The following is an 18,221-nucleotide window of genomic DNA, read 5'->3' as shown; positions in this document are numbered from 1 at the left end:
TGGCACTCCCGCGTTTTACTCAGCCCAATTAGACTTATTTTAAAAACGCTAACCTAACCATTTTTTTTGTTTTTAAAATACATAGTATAGTAATTTAAACTCATAAAATAAAATTAAATATAAGACGAATGAAAGAAAATATTGAAATAAGTAATTTCAAATACTATTCCACGGTCTACCATGATATAACATTAAATATTAGGTGACTTACTTCCAAAGTCCATGTTCCTTGTGGATATTCACCCCACGTGTGTGTTGTCATGAAGGGCCACTTCGTGAAGCCATCTCTCATGTCGTCATCGTTCGCCCGCCTACTCAGTATCATCGATCTGAAGCATTTAATTTGAATTTTTATTCAACTAGAAATTTTCAATTTTACAGGTCTTCTTGAAATATGTACAAAAGATTGACAAAATTCTTAAAATTTATGCTCTAGGTTTCTATTTCTGGGTATTTCTGAAAGATAAAGTCATCACTCTACGTGATCAGTTCCCTATAGAATACTATAGATATTTGTAATGACAAACATTGTGCATTATAATTGCGCACGCGGTAATCAATATGCAATATCACCAAAGTAAATACCATACAGCAGTTCCGCTGCGGCACACTAGGGTCGCTACTACAATCGCTAGCGAGTATCGTGTGTAAACTCATGGTAGACCTACTGCAGGTATCCTGTATAACCTACAAGTATCGTTATGGAATCTATATATCGTAGTAATAACCTGGTGCCCATGGGGCTGGTGATGTGTTGTTTGGTTTTATTTTCCTTGCTCGTTCTGTCCGCGCACGCGGTCATTTCAATGTGCAATATCACACTACCATGTACTGGGATGTCCCTGCGCGTGTTACTGTGTCACACGTTCTAAGTGTTCATCTATATATAAAATTCAAAGGTGACTGATATAGTGATCTATCAACGCACAGCCCAAACCACTGGACGTATCGGGCTGAAATTTGACATGCAGGTAGATGTCATAACGTAGGCGTCCCCTAAGAAAGGATTTTAGAAAATTCATCCCCTAAAGCGGTAAAATAGGGGATGAAAGTTTGTACGATGAAAATTTATCTTTTCCACGCAGGCGAAGCTGCGGGCAACAGCTAGTAGACTATATACTTGTAAGTGTTCTACAAGCGGCAGTATCAATGCGTACTGCTACACTACCACTTTTATTTATGTATTTTAAACTTTATAAATGCACCTCTTGCCCATAAACTAATACACTGTTTTTCCTTGACCACCAGGTTGTCTGGAAGAGATCGCTGTCTTAGCGATAAGACCGCCTGTTGTGCTCAACTGTGTCTATTTATTTTATATACATATTTACTTTTGTAATTTTTATTTATTGGTGCACAATAAAGTATTTTTGTTTGTTTGTTTGTTTTGTACCGCGTGGTGTAAATGTGACCAACCTGGTGCCCATGGGGCTGGTGAGGAAGAACTCAAGGTCTCCCCGTCGCGTGGCGTTGGCGCTGACGACCGCCTGCACGTGCTCCAGGTAGCGCACCTCGCTGGCGCCGCCCGCACACGCGGTCGTGTCGATGTGGAGGGTTACACTACCGTCCGCGGGGATTTCCCTGCAAATTTGTGTTTATTGTGATGTTTGAGTAAAGTATAGGTACTATATCCCCGGATGTCTCGGGTTCGCGGGTAGTGGGGAGCACAGTCACGCAGCACTCAGCAGCCCCGGGCGTGAGCGGACGTGTGTTTACCCTAGTTACTGGCGGCGTAACGAGCCAATCCCATCCCCTGCGTATACGAGTGAGTACTCGTATCTACAATTATGATATAACAAAAAAACATACGTAAAAGTAACAAATATACACATACACAATCCTCACAAACTTTCGCATTTATAATATTAGTAGGAGTAGGATTGACTTTTAATCTTGGTGATACGATCCTTGAATCTAAATTATTTGAAGTTTAAGTTATTTGAAGGTGAGAATAATTTTTGCTGATAAAAGGAAAAGTCGAAATAAACGCGAAAATACTTAGTGTTAACCATCTTCCTAAACCAAGGAACTTATTTTAGGTATTCGTATTACAAGACAATTAGTTATAAAAAAACTTAACTGATAAACGCAAACTAAAATTGTATGAATAATAAATAACCACTCAATGAAACAGATATTTTATCAACCTCTTGGACCAAGGAACTTTATTTAGTTAGGTTATTCTGCCATTTTGCAATTTTAAGGAAATAACTATTAAACCGAAAACTAAAATAGTCTAGGTAAATAATAAACCACCAAATAAAACAATTAATATACATTTTATTATTAATGACAAACAAAAAACAAATATACATTTTATTATTAATGACAACAACTTACGTATGAGTATTAACCGATCCAGCTTCACAATGATACCGGGGTGGAACCGATCTCCAATTCGCCGCTAATGCCGTCATAGCGCCTGCATCCAACACGCCAAAACCGAAGAGGTGGTTGAACTCCAAGCCTACTCCGTTCATGGTCCAGTGGAAACGACCCTGATAAAAAAATAATTTGACCATAACTTCTCAAATAATTTCATAATTTATTCTTAGCATCTATTCCATGAGTTAGGTACGTATTAGAATATGAAATTTTGAAGTCTCGATGATTTATAAACATTTATCAAGAAAGGTCCATTATTTTGCTTGTAGTTTTTGTTCCGACACAAGCGAATTTAGGTACTAAAATTAGAATTCCAATCCCAGACCACTGACCATTCCTAGGACCTATATTTTATGAACATTGCCAAATTCTCAATATTGTATAATACAAGGTTATTACTTATTGTAGCATTGTTACCTATGTATATAATACCTATAGCTTCAGTGATTCATAATAGCACGGGAACATAAACAGAAACTAAAGCGAAATTAATAAATGAAAATCTCAAAAACCTGAAATCTTTTTGTTAATCAGCGGACTTGGATATTATTGTAAGAAAAAACGGTCCAAAATCGTAATATCTGAATTGAGTCGAAAGTTAGAGACCAAAAAGTTAATTGCTAAAAATGAATTTATAAAAACCTCTACCAAAAATCTTGTAGGTACTTACTACAATTATTCATAACTAGCGGTCCGCTCCGGCTTCGCCCCTGGTACATATTTACGTTTTCTCTACATAAAAACCATCCTCGTACTTCAAGGAATATAATAAAAAAAGAATTAACGAAATCGGTTCAGCCGTTCTCAAGTTATGCGCTTACCAACACATTTTGGGATTCATTTTTATATTATAGACTAGCGGTCCGCCCCGGCTTCGCCCGTGGTACTTACGTTTTCTCTACATAAAAAGTAAAAACCATCCTCGTACTTCAAGGAATATAATAAAAAAAGAATTATCGAAATCGGTTCAGCCGTTCTCGAGTTATGCGCTTACCAACACATTTTGCGATTCATTTTTATATATAAGATTAACGATTACTTCATATTACAGCTGTTAACTTTTTTGGCAAATGATTGGCTTCAAATATTAATAATATAATGTTTAAATGTTTTTAATTAATTGAAGATTTTACAATTCTTTGACTACCTAAATCTAAACAGAAAGTATTTCTGTTGTCAAATACACGTTGTAAAGATAAGCCAAAGTTCACGGGAAGTCAGATCGCATCATAGACATCAAGATTCAGGATAGAACTAACATCATTTGCATACAGGTGCTTCAGTTAATTGACATGGAGTTAACAAGCCTTACCTTTGCGTCGTAAAGGGAATTTCTCTTAGATGTTAATACTGTTAAATGCTGGATATCGCGCCAGGTCAGGTTGGGGCTGAAAACAAGGAAATGTTATTTAATTTATATGAAACGAAGTAAGTATCACACAGTTTGCGTTTTCGTAAAATTATTTTATTTCCTCGGACTCAATGGTAAAGAACATAGACATTATTATAATCAAGACCGTAAGCTATTAATTCAGGCCATCTAAAGGACTATACGAATATATTTCTCTGTACATTTTGCTAAGTTCTGAGCGAACTTGTTATAGAAGTTTTCGCGTAAAAGAGCAACAACACAACTCATATAAACTTTTCCACCTTTACGTAGATAAATTATAAGTTGAAAATGTTAATATGAAAACGTGCTTTATACCAAATTATAACTTTTAAAAAGTGATAGCGAAATATCAATTCCACTTTGTATTTTATAAAATTTCTCGAATATTCAACCCTATATTCTGTACGAACGAAAATGTTTTTAATTAAGCGAACCTTTTGCAAACGTTTATTACAAAAATAATTAATAGAGATTGTGAAATTTTAATGGAAATCTCGTGCCCATCAATTGTATTCGGTCCAGTAATTTTACAAACAATCAGTCCTGAAGCTTAACAAGTAAATTAAAGTCAGATGAGAAAAAAACTGGCCTCTAGTTGTGAAATAACAGAATATTTAGTTCATTTCTTATTTCTTTGTGTCTACGAATTTTTAGTGCTTAATTGCTTTGGGAAAATTGGGTTATTAAATACAAAGGTTTTCCATATAATATAATTACTTTAGTTATATTATATGGAAAGTTTTTTGAATTGATATACATAATATAATTACGAAGTTATTTATTGTATACCCTTGAAGAGAAGGTTGTTTCAAAATTAAATTATTTAATTTACAAGTAGGTATCTGTTTCTTACTAATTATGAAAACAATTTATTATCTATCATGTTAATACCTAGAGGTATTTCCTATTCAATACTAAATACTATGTAGGTAGATACGTAATATGTATCATCATCCCACATACGTTTCAAAACCTATTGTAAATTCCCAAGAGTAAGTAGATGCTGTTACAATATTTCCTGAGGTCAGATATTTAGAATATAAACTATAGATAATACCGAGTATACAAACAGTAAACTAGGTAGATTGTGACACAGAAAGCCGAGAACAAAACCGCCTCGGGTAGAGGAATAAATAATTCTGCAGTGTGCTACATTTTAGACATAAATGAAGTTTTGCATAGCAAGATACAATAAAGTCGGTATAAAACGGAAACTTAGATAAATACTAGCTGTTATGGTAAACATAACTATCAGTTACTTATAGCTTTTGTGTACATCAAATTATAAAGAAATCGGTCCAGCAAGGTACCAACCGAGGAATTTGGTATCTAAATAGCAATGTAACCCGAGAATTTTCCTTAAAAATGTTAAATAAACAGCATAATGATATCAAGTAAATACCGTTTTGTAAAAAAATGAATGTGAAATGAAAATTGTAAACAATGTTCACTGATCTATTTGTCTTCGTAGCCGTATGTCTATTAATCAACTTGTTTTTCACATTTTTAAAACGGTTCGATGGATTTAAAATTTTTAAATAACGTTGAGCGGCTCAATCGGCTTATAACGACTGAATTGGAATAAATTCCATAGTGAAGCCAAATTAACGAGGATTCAAATAAATATGAGAGCATTTTTTAATAAAAGCAGCACAATGACGATTTTTATCATAAATCATTTTATCATCAAAAATAAACAATGCAATATTTAACTGATAGTTACAGACAAAGAATAGATTTGATAAATTTTTCTACACCTGGATTTACTGGTATATTCGAAAAACTATTTTCTCATTTCGCAAATCGAATTTTCCGTTAATAAAACGAATTTCGCTCGACGCGTTAATTGATTCCGAAGCGCGTAGGCGGGACATAACTAGTGTTAAAAGGAAATGTTATCTAGAAATGCTGTTCATTTTATCAGTAGGTATGTTTTTATGGGTGCACCGCGTAGATTAGGTTACACGGTACACCCACTATTCTTTCGTGAATAACTCTACGATAAACTAGTATAAATATGAAAATACAATGGAAGCAAATAATTAATCAATCTTATCATTAATTATTATGAACAGAAAATATTTTTTTAAGACGGACGGGAAGCAGGAAATCGTCGTAGTGCGCGTTCTGACTACGCTTTTGTGAGTAAGGATAATAAGGTTGATACTCACTTAGCATGCAGAGCCAACGCGAACACGCCAGCTGCTTCGGGTGCTGCAGCAGAAGTCCCCGAATGTGTCGCGGTACATTTTCCATACAGGTCCGTGGTCGCGACGCCCGTACTCGGATCACGGGCGCCGTTGCAGTAGATGCGAGCGTATAGGAACAGGACACGTCATTCTGACCATCGTGGATTACACTGTTGTAAGTAAAGATAATAAGGTTGATACTCACTTAGCATGCAGCGCGAGCGCGAACACGCCAGCCGCTTCAGGGGCCGCAGCAGAAGTCCCCGAATGTGTCGCGGTACATTTTCCGTACAAGTCCGTGGTCGCGACGCCCGTGCTCGGGTCGCGGGCGCCGTTGCTGAACGTGCTCGCGAGTGTCGAGGAACAGGACTCGTCGTAGTGCGCGTTCTGACCGTCGTTTATTGCGCTGTTGATTTGTATTTAGATATAAGCCATAAGGAATTGTAGTTATAGAATAGCCCACAATGCCATGTTGGCTATCCTATAAACATAGTACTACAAACATAGTAAGTACTACACTGTTTATATAATAAAATACTATTGTCGCTAGCCACACATAAAGTAAGCTTTCGATAAACGCATATTTCATAAAACACGACAAAACCTGTTTCTAAATATTGATCGTTAAATTCCAGAAAGTTGAATGCATAAAACAGAATCCCAATACGTATATTATTTTACAACTTATGTTTTACTTAACATTGATTGTCCAGCAAGACGATATTCACCCTCCAACCGTCCCTGTCCAAACAAATAATATAGCAATAAGCAATAAAAAGGTGTCACCTATTAATAGAGACGGTCCACATAGACGCAGCATAGCCGTCGCAATTACAGTCGTCATCTTCGCCGCCGTCGCCGCTCGCCCACACATAGATATTACCGAGTCCATTGCGACCCTGTCAAATCAATTAAACGTTATATTAATTGGCAATTTATATTTTATGGTTGTACAATCTTTCTTTAATATATAATATCAATATCGCAATTTATATTGAAGGAAGTAAGAGTTCGCGGAAAAGTGTAACTGCGAATTCGTAATAATATTTTATTAAAATTATTAGATAATAATAAGAAGATTTTTCAATGATTAGAAGACTTCAGAATATTATGATCTGTAGTAAATGAGAATGTATCTAAGATTCCTTTGTGATTTAAAGAGTCATAATAAAAAATACTTGAAGACATAAAAATAAATCCGTACTTTTAATATAATAGAAATATTTACAGCTTCGCGTTTGTTAAATTTCGAAATAATGTATTCAATGAAACAATAAACTATTCTCGTATAATACGCGTGTGAATAAAATTATCTCATTCGAATCAGACATTGTATTCGTCAAAGAGAAAACAAAAACACTGTTCGATGGGTCTCGGGGGAAATTTGTATATTTTCTGAACCATGATCATTATTGCCCAACGGGTTTACTTGTATTCGGGAATTATATAATCTATTTAAGGATTATGTTACTATTTCGGTTTGAATAAAGGACATTCACATACTGTTATTTCGAGAACTTTCTTTTCTAAATGGAAAAATACTTTATTTGTTTTTCTATTATTTACAATACGATTGTAGTCTGATAAGTTTATTTTATTCAACAATGGTTTATATTTATTTTTATTAGATTACAACCGTAGTTAGTTTATTCGTTTTCAATTATGCAAGAAGCACGGCAGACTAGCTGAAATTGTTCCATGTTTTGAAAATGTTAAATCGTACACTGTCCATTCACTTTAAATTATGTAAGAAACACGTCAGAGCAACTGAAATATTACAAACTATTGAGAAAAGCATGTTTCAAAATGTAGCTATACTGGTAATGTCTAAAATTGCAATATGCAAGATTGTTCATTTCGCACAGGAAGCATTGTCGTCGTTATTTTTCAACTTTCAGCTATCATTTAGAAAGGAAATGATGGCTGAGAGGTTTGAAATAAAGGAAGCTAAAATGCTTTACTGAGGGGCTTTGTGGAGGCGTCAGAAGGCAAATGCAATAAGCTCTCCTTTGTCTTCAACGTTATTTTTTCTACTTTGCTCCTTTTTAACATAGCTTTTAAAGCTAAATTAACATCACTTTAGCTTTTATCATTGGAGTTTATATATTATACATTCTCAAATGGTTAGGAATTATTTTCTATTTCTATACCAATTTTTAAAGAGGTCTGTTTGTGTTCAACCCAAAGTCGACAAATATTACCTGAACAGTCTACATATTTACATTTTGCTGCGTCAAAATTAACTGAGTAAGTCTGTTGTAGAATCGAGTTAAACCTTAAATAAATCAACTTACACGGCAATAATTGAGCTTATTTAATTAGAAGGATTGTACCGAATACATGTGTAAAATATACACGTCAACAATTAATATGTGTTTTCATAAGCAATGTTCATTGTTGCACATCAAAAACGAATTCATACAGTATGTTTTTTTATGTGTGAGTTAGCAAAGTTTTATTTAGTTGTTTTAATAGTCTTGTTTTTGCTCATCCACGTTTTGCTTTCTTTCCAATATATTAAGACTGCCTGGTAGAGACCCTTTTGATTAAATACCTCTAATGAAAATTCACAATAATCAAAGAATTCACGAAAATGAGATGAGAAAATTAAGATGATCGTTGTATTTTATCTTTACTTTGTATAAAAGTAACTGGACGACGGCGATTCCAATTTTCTAGAGCAAACATATTCCCCTCCCACATCGTTATCTTTTAAGTATCTATCTATATGGAAATACATTTATATGCATAATGCATATAAGAACTTTAATAGTTTGCGAGGTGAGGTTATGTTTATATGAATATAGAATCAAACAAACAAACAAAAATACTTTATTGTGCACCAGGACATAAATATTACAAAAGCAAATATATTAAGAGACACAGTTGAGCACAAAAGGCGGTCTTTTCGCTAAGACAGCGATCTCTTTCAGACAACCTGGTGGTCAAGGAAAAACAGGAGCACTGCTATGCTCTATTATGTACTTAGGAAACATACCTAATTTTAGCCTCTTTTATTTCGGGTAAATTATGTTTATTTGTTTCAGAAGTAGAATAACGCTATCTATTTTATTATGTTCTTAGAACTAAGGATAATTTTAGGACTGGTAATTGAATCTTTATTTTTACCGGAGTCGGAGATCGAATCCACGTGTGAGCTTATCGCAATAAGTATATCTAATAAGCTCGAATATTATTTTCGAATAAGAATATTGTATTAAATAATGGGCTAAAATATCTCAATAAATAGCATCCTCCAATAAAGTTTTCCACGAAAAGCAATAAAGCAATCCAATAATTAATTTAATAGTTATTTGATTGATAGAAGCAACTCTATCTATCATAATTTTAGATGTAATTATTTTATTATTGTTCATTCGACTTTATCAATCCAATTCGCAAAGATGAAGTAAAATTATTGATAAGTTTATGTGAGAACAAATAACTGCTTCAAATTTGAAGTTTATACTTATTTACTAAATTTTGTGACCGTTTGCACTACAAAGAGCTCAGAAATTTGATTTAAAATCATTTTCATGTAACGAAATTTTATCCAGATGCAGGAGATTATATGAAACATTTTAACACTATAAAAATAGTATGAGTTCGGATATTTATGCAAAAAGGAACGATTTCAACTCGATTAGCCTACTTGCATTCGTAGTTTGAGGGCCTCATACAAAATATTATATTATAAATGCGAAAGCACAGACTAATAATAATATATTATATACTACGTATACAAGCGAAAGTAACTCTGTCTGTCTGTCTGTTACTCAATCACGCCTTAACTACTGAACCAATTTGCATGAAATTTGGTATAGAGATATTTTGATACCCGAGAAAGGACATAGGCTACTTTTTACCCAGGGAAATAGGATAGGTTTTATCCCAGAAATCCCATGGGAACGGGAACTATGCGGGTTTTTCTTTGACTGCGCGGGCGAAGCTGCGAGTGGAAAGCTAGTACAAAATATATGAAACTAAGTATATCTTGGTAATTAATGGATCTTATAAGAATTTATGAAATATGCTGAAATTTTCTGACCCATATATTTTCATTAACTTTCTAGTATCACTTTCACAGTTAGTGCACTTACGTAGATTGCATTATTTGTAGGCGCCATTGTTATATAATAATTTAATTGATATTAAGTAGAACTAGTAGATGTTATCATGATACTTTAGATAAAAGCATTGCGGCTCAATTGTTTAGCAGAAAATTTAATGGAATGCATGATGGAGTTATTCACTAGGATAATAACTTTTTTGTATTTATGCTATGTTCACTTTATTTGAATAAAATACGACTATCCTCCTTGCTCACTATATATAGGTAGTAAAGCCTGTACACTGTACATTTGTACTCATAGTAAACAATTTCAAGTGTAAGTTTTTGGATAAATTTACCTAATTTAGAAACAATTTCTCAAGACGAAAGTGAAAGAACATTCGTCTTTTAAAAGATCAGCTGTGAGTAACAATATACAGCAAATTGGTAGCAGCCAATCCATTGCTGCTTATCTCTTGAATCTCACTTATTATTTGTTTCTTTACTTGAAAAAAAAAGAACGTTTTATCAAGGAATATATTTACAAACTAGGTACTAACAATTAACGATACCGTTCAATAAATGTATCTATATTATTAGAAAGCTGTTGTTTTTGTTCCTTTGTTAACTATGTACAATATATGTATATTGGATATTGTGGGATTGTTATGTCTTATCAATAGATGCGTAATATTATGTGAGGCCTGCCAATAGTGACGTCATGAATGACGGCATGAACCGCGTGAAAAACTTGTTAAATGTCACATCCGATATAAATACACAACTTACGTAAGAACCTACTCGTCATCTCAAATATTTTTACGAAATTTTTGTTGTTTCCAATATGTTATAAACATTGATGTTACAAATTTTTTTAATATTTACTGTATCGAATATCGATTTTTTTTAGTTATTATCTACTCAAAATAATGTTTCGAATCCAATCGAATTTATTACAATCTTTGCAAGATATTTGTAAACTATAGGCTTAAATCAATACAAATTATCAGATACATCATTCTTAACCTATAATATAAAAATAGTAAGTTGGAAGCTGAATCGATTTTGTTAATTCTTTGTTTATAATATTCCTTGTAGATGGTTCTTATGGAGAGTAAACGTAAACATGTACCACGGGCGAAGCTAAGGCGGACCGCTAGTAGGTAACATATACCTACAATAACAAAAGCTTTACAATAATTTTACATACCTCATTAACACCCCTAACTATAGCTCTCATGGTAGCATTTCTCGGTCCGTCCACAGTCCTGCCGTCATCCGTAGGCCCCCAGGAGGCACTATAAATGTGGATCTTATGGGGCTCGTGCCCCATGGAGTTCGCCTCTATCAGATCCGTCATGTACGGCTGGTCCAACATCCGAATGCCTGTACCAAAATTGATTAGGTTTAGCTAAGTCTGCAGACGCAATGTGATATCAGGGCAAATCTTTTTCAATTCTTCTAACATCGTAATAGATTCCTGGATTTTAATGATAGACGGGAATATTAAAGGTAATTAAGATTAAATCATAATTATTCACAAGTAATAAGTATCAAAGTGTAGCAAACGTCAGGTTTAATAGTAGATAATCATATTAATTACCATTTAAAACCTTTGTTTATATTATATACTATAAGTTTAATTCCCCAGTTAAACACATTTATAATTATAAAAGGAATTTGATCAACATTTTGGTACGGAGGAAATTAAATTCCAAACCGCATCACTCAACATTGACAAATTCTGAACAATGCCGATAATCAAGCTTAATTAACCTATAACCGCCGATTATCGTTTTAATTAACTAATTTAAAGCTATTTTAGTAATCTTCGTCCACAATTAGTAGAAAATATAAAACACTTTATGACAAATATTTTATACTTTATGAAATAGTAAAGATAAAATAATAAGGGATTAAAAAAGATTGTTTTGTTTATCTATTGAAGTAAGCCTTTTTGGCTTCATAAATTATTTATTCATGTATATTTGGTATTTGTACTATACTGTATTTGATTGGTGCTAATTAAAGAGTATTATCATAACATAAAAAGTGTTGAAAACAAAATAATATTTTCGATAATAACAATCTATAAAAAAGCTTCTTAAAGTTTCAGGACCTGAATTTATGCAATTTGTACGCAACTCTACTTTGCTTTTAGTTAAACTTGTCATGTATGTTAAGTGTACACTATAGAAAAGGTAGAGAAAAGAATGGTACACGTACACATACATAAAATATTTCCTCGCTACGTACACTTTGTATTCTCATACAAAGCATCATTCATGTCTCTTTAATTTTGCATTTAGTAATACACATACATACTTTATAACTGCTTATTTCTCTGTTCTGAGTACTTAATTATTTATTTATGACCCTGAATAATTGTTGTCTAGTATCCTCTCGAAATAATTGCTGCTTGAACCAAATCGGTCAGTGTAGCCGCGTCTACATAAACCGAGATGCTTTGCGTAGCAATTGCTTCGCAAGGCTGCTTCCTATGTAGGGATCCGCCTATTAGGTGCCTGATATGAGATAGTACTTTACAAATGTAGCAAGAACAATATACGTTCTTCTTGTGTATCTTCTTTCGTTTTATAAATTTATAAAATATCGCATTCTACATTATACCACATATTCCTTAATAAGTACATAAATTATACTAATGTACAGTATTAGGTATATAATTATCTGTGGACTGTAATTATATCTACCTTACACGATGTGTCCCTTTGTATGTCAAATAACTTGATATTATAATAGTTATTTATTGGGACGATTAACATAATTAATAATTATAGACGGTCGCTCTACTAATAAAGTCAAGCATTAATACTTAATATTATATTTGAAACATAAACCCTGAAACAATTTACATAATAATATTACAGTTAGGCATATATGGCATGGAAATGTTTATTCATTACAAGTATTTATAACATTAGAAGTATTCATTCCATTACTTATATTCTTACACGCCCATCGTCACGTAAGTTCCAGTACATAATATTATTATGATTAAGGGTGCACTCACACACATCAGTCACCGTCAAGTCACCGATGACTGATCGGTGACGGTTTGTGTACGTATCCACAAACACCAGTCACCGTCATGTTGTTCGTCAGTCACGTCGCCGGTTTGACTGAATCATTGAACACATACATCAGGTTAGTCAGTGATTAGAAGCTACAATGGGGGACCCATGTTGCCACCACCGCTGCTAAGCTCAGCTCAGCTGCATATGCAGTTCGAAGAATAAGGCATCTCACCGATGAAGATACGGCTAGATTGGTTTATTTTAGTTACTTTCATAGCATTATGTCCTATGGAATTCTACTATGGGGCAGGGCTGCAGATATAGAAACTATATTTATATTACAGAAAAGAGCCATACGCTCTATATATAATTTACGTGCTCGGGACTCACTAAGAGATCTCTTTAAGAATATTGGTATCCTCACTGTACCATCACAGTATATATTTAATAATGTTTTACATGTACACAAAAACGCGGACTTACACACAAAAGTAGGAGATAGACACTGTTATGGCACAAGGAATAGAAATAAAATTGAAATGCCATTTTATAGGTTAGCTAAAGTTAAAAATTCATTTATGGACCAAGGTATACGTTTTTACAATAGAATTCCTCATAGTATTAAAGAATTTAGTAGTGTTAAATTTAAAACTTATTTAAAAAATGTATTAGTTCAGAGAGCCTACTACAGCATTAAGGAATATATGGAAGATGAAAATCCATGGAGGGTTGTCGCGTAAGAATAACAGGACAGTTCTTTGGCATATTATGATAATATATAATATTATGTAGTTAGATGTAAGTAACATGTAATGTAAAATTATATTGTATATGGACATGACTTTAAAAGAGCAACTATGGAGTTTCTTGCCGGTTCTTCTCCATAGATACTGCTTTCCGAATCGGTGGTAAATTTAAAGAATGTAATGACGATTCAAAAGTGCTTCTGGAAGAAGTCTAATTGAATAAATAAATGTTTGAGTTTGAGTTTGAGTTTAGACGTGTGTCACGCTAGAGAACATGTAGCAATTGACGGTAGCACGACGCTGACTGAACTGAGACGTGACGGCACCGGGTGAGTGGGGATAAAAGTATGATACATGTATGGAAAGATTATTTGACGTGCCTGACCGGTGACGTCACTGATAGATTTCGTGCCGGCGACTGTCGTGTGGGAACAGAGTCATACTAGAACTATTGATACATATTTTTTTTTAATCCTGTCCGGTGACGTGCCGTGTCGGTGACTGATGTGTGTGAGTGCACCTTTACTGTGACGTAACTGAGATTTCCACCACGATACTTCGCCTAAATGTTGATTACGTAACATTTGTTATGTTATAATGTTCGCTTATTTTGGTAATGTTACGTGTACAAACATATCTACAAACCAAACAACACGTGTAAGCTTGATCTTAACTTTTAATTGAATAACACATATCTTATCACAATTATTACTTAGAAACTAATATGCAAAAAAGCAGTAAACCTATGAGAACATGTTTGTTGTTTTATTATTGTTATAAAATAAGAAAAATGGAACATGTACCATTGCTTTTAGGAATCCGGATAGCAATAGAAATTGAAGAAGACAAATAAAACTTAGTCAATGGGATTGCAATTATTATTAAATGAGAACACATAGTGCACAAACAAACATAGAGCTAGAGCTAGAGCAAGAGCATTATTTCGTGATCTTTTAGTGTAAACGAAAACTCGTATTCAGTGTTTTTCAGTATTAGAACATTGCATAGAATCTTTTCAAACGCACTAAGAAAAACGAAAGATTGCTCTACGCCCGTTTTACGAAAATAATTAGACATACCTAGTGGGGAGAATGAACATGCGCTCATTTGATCTAAATGCACCGTAACGTGTTGATCTTTCTATGCTGAGTGATTTCTATATACCTATCTCTTGGAATTTCCCGCCCATAACAAAAGTATATCTACTTTTTACTATTATATGTCACATAGAAAATATTTTTAAATTATAGGTTAGCTTTTAAGGAGTTCTATCGAATTTTGGGTATAGAAAATGTTGGATCTTTTAATAATGGCCTAGTTTGTAAAGGTTGCTATCCTTCTATAGAAGATAAAGAATGTAGGTCACCATAATATTTTATACAAAAGCGAACTATACCAAAAAAATATAGCGTTATGAAAAATTTAACAAAACCCTTGAAAACCTTTTATATCGTAGCTATCGCAGACAAAATATTTCTGAATTTTTCTTATAGCTTGAAAATCCCAGGTGCCCTAACTATCCCTATAAAAATAAATATGATAATTTTATGATAAAACTTAATACAAAAGGCGCCCCATACAGAGATTAATCTCAAAAGGTCAACGAGGAGCCGAGTAATTAAACAAAATTTAAATTTGTTTTAAACTTTTGAGATTAAACCAAATGTCTTTACTATGAATAATTATTACGATTAACGAGTATGCATATTATTTGCTTGAATATTTAAGGTAACATATTATAGAATAGGTAGAATATGCAATTTAGGTACCTATATGGATACATATTACATACATGTTAATATAGTTTACAATTTCCAAAATTCATAATTTGCCGCATAAAAAAACGCAATCAAACATTTTATATTAATCGTCAAAGTCACTCGATAGAATATTTTAAAGGGTCGCTGCAATGATACTTAATCTTCATTTATTATGTAAGCCTTTCTCTCCAAACTTTTTAAAGATTATCCTTAAGATATATTGGATATTCAGATGAGCCTGTGGTATATATATTGTATATTTAAGTATTGGTGAATATTCTACATTTCTTACCTTATTTTTATTTTTATTGAATATAATAGATAATATAGAGACGAGAGACGTTATTTATTGGTCAATATTTGTATTCATCATCATCATCATCATCAGCCCATATAAATTCCCACTGCTAAGACACGGGCCTTCTATGAGGGTTACAGGTACTCATAATCCACCACACTGACCATGTGCGGGTTGACGGATATTGTATTAAGATTATTGAAATAAAACTGATAATATAATATAATATAATATAATAAAGTTTATTCAAAGATTTAATTATTTAGAAAATATAAAGAAGCAATAAGCAAAATAACGTCGCTAAAGAAATAAATCAACACGACTATAAATTCGCGTCAATCCTTAATGGTTTATAAAAGTTCAATATTGGCAACAACAAAAATAAATTGGCGCTTATTGGAGTTTTTATACTTTTGTTAACATTTTAACGAAACATTTTATCCTCTTTTCTTGGAGATTTTAAGGACTAACAAGATTATTATTCACGGCCTTTGCGCGATTCTCATGACTGAACTTGTAACTAGTTTTAATGTTGAATTGGAAATATTATTTTCATATCAATTCAAAGATTGATAATAGACGTTCCTTTATAAATTATAATACAGTTATATTACTGAAAATACGATGGACTTTTAGAAAGACTCAAAATTAACGAATTTCTCAGTAACATTCGTGAAATAAACCTATTTTTAACAACTATGTACCAGTAAATCGAAATAGCTTAATAATTACATTTCGTATTATTCTTCTTAAAAGATTGCGAATTGGTATATAGGTATCTAATATTCGAAGTTTGTCAGGAAAAAGCAATCATGCGCGTCAATGGTCCCGATATTGTTTGAAAGGGACCTTTTGACTGTTACGATAAAAATTCTGCCTTGAAGAACACTCATATGATCGATCTATTTTCAACTGGGCTAGTTGAATTGCTAAAGTGTTATTTCGTTTAATACTTGGAACAGTAATGTAATATAGTGGTCATCATTTACAATAATTTTCTGTAACTCCTGAAGAGATGTTACCTTAAAAGTAATAACAAGTTTTTTCACATTATACATGAATTTTAATATAATACTATTATCATATTATATCATCGGCCACAATTCAATTATTTATTGTAAGCAAAAATTTGTAAGGGTCTCCCCGTGACCACGCTCGCTGTAAAGTGTTCGAAACGTTGGGAAAATAATATAATGAAAAATCGCGTTTAAAATCCGTTAAAAAGTCTTTAATTTCTATATGTAAGGGTTTCAAATTAACTACAATAATAAAAAACCTAGCATGTATTTTTGTCATCGTAGCAATGACAGACTTCACTGGCAAATAAAATTACTAAACCAAAGACAATATTTCATAATAACTAGTCATCGGTTGTAAAAAATAATCGAAACATCTGAACATCACTCGGGATAAACTTCCAAATTACACCTGCGCACCAAAAAGATTACCCGTCCGACCTTCACGGAGGATTTCATGTCATAACTCACACGAATAGGGTTTTTCTGACGTAGTCTTGTCTTGCGAAATATTTGATTCATCCCCGTGCCGAGGTTTAGGCGTTTTCAATATTTGATAAGGATTTTTTTGTTTCTACCGCGAATACTTCGATTACTATTGATGGATTAGTTTGCGGTATGATTATTATTTATTACACTATATTTTAAAAGAAATACGAAAGGAAGAAAGAATGTTCTTCAATTAGAACCAGATTTCAATTAGAACGTCTTTCATATAATTAAACTATTTTAAAACTGTGAACCATTGATCTTAGAATCCGATAACATAAAGAAAGCTTCGAATGAAATTCGCAAAAGGATAGATAGATCACAGATATACCGTGAAACGTAACTGATAAGAGTTCTACACGTGTTTAAAACGAACATAAACAACACAATAATTGAAAATACATTACAATAATTAAAAAGCTCTTACCAGCTACTTTAGAATGGTAGGCGACTCCAACCCCACACACACCGTTGTCGCGAGCGGCTGCTACCTCGCCTGCACATCTTGTTCCATGGCTAAAACAAAATTATGACTTCAAACTCAAACTCAATCTCATACTCAAACTGAAATCTAAAAAAAATAAAAATAACTATATTTTTAAGTGTACAGTGTGCTTTGCTCTTTGCTACATTACCTACGTAGGTAACTTTTGCTACGTTATCTACGTTCCTTACTATAGTTCGTACTCTACTTCGTTACCTAGCTTCCAATACACGCAAAAACACTTAAAAATATAGATAGAGTAGGTACTTATAAAAATAGGTGTTGAATTCTTTATTTCTATAAGTACTCGTATCACGTATGTAATATGATAAATAATTGTATTTGCCACACGCCAATCTAAGTGCGAGCCTG

The 18,221-nt window shown here is 33.0% G+C and overlaps 1 protein-coding gene across 1 annotated transcript in view; it reads right to left on the bottom strand.

Annotated features, from left to right (window-relative positions):
• Nucleotides 1–18,221, bottom strand: part of amon (prohormone processing protease amontillado) — a 41,369-nt gene that overhangs the window by 964 nt on the left and 22,184 nt on the right. Inside the window, exons 6-13 of the mRNA XM_090112349.1 lie at nt 17,793–17,881; nt 11,229–11,404; nt 6,754–6,866; nt 6,173–6,373; nt 3,698–3,773; nt 2,341–2,498; nt 1,417–1,581; nt 212–329 (exon numbers count right to left, since the gene is read on the bottom strand). Coding sequence (XP_089968475.1) covers nt 212–329; nt 1,417–1,581; nt 2,341–2,498; nt 3,698–3,773; nt 6,173–6,373; nt 6,754–6,866; nt 11,229–11,404; nt 17,793–17,881 — 1,096 coding nt within the window. The remainder of the gene's footprint in view (nt 1–211; nt 330–1,416; nt 1,582–2,340; nt 2,499–3,697; nt 3,774–6,172; nt 6,374–6,753; nt 6,867–11,228; nt 11,405–17,792; nt 17,882–18,221) is intronic.

This window comes from Colias eurytheme, chromosome 18 (assembly GCF_061535395.1).
Source record: "Colias eurytheme isolate Ceu_HAF_F1 chromosome 18, ilColEury1 Martin Lab GWU primary, whole genome shotgun sequence".
Classification (NCBI taxonomy): domain Eukaryota; kingdom Metazoa; phylum Arthropoda; class Insecta; order Lepidoptera; family Pieridae; genus Colias; species Colias eurytheme.
Note: the sequence above shows the minus strand (reverse complement) of the source record. Positions and strands in the feature narration are given on the sequence as shown.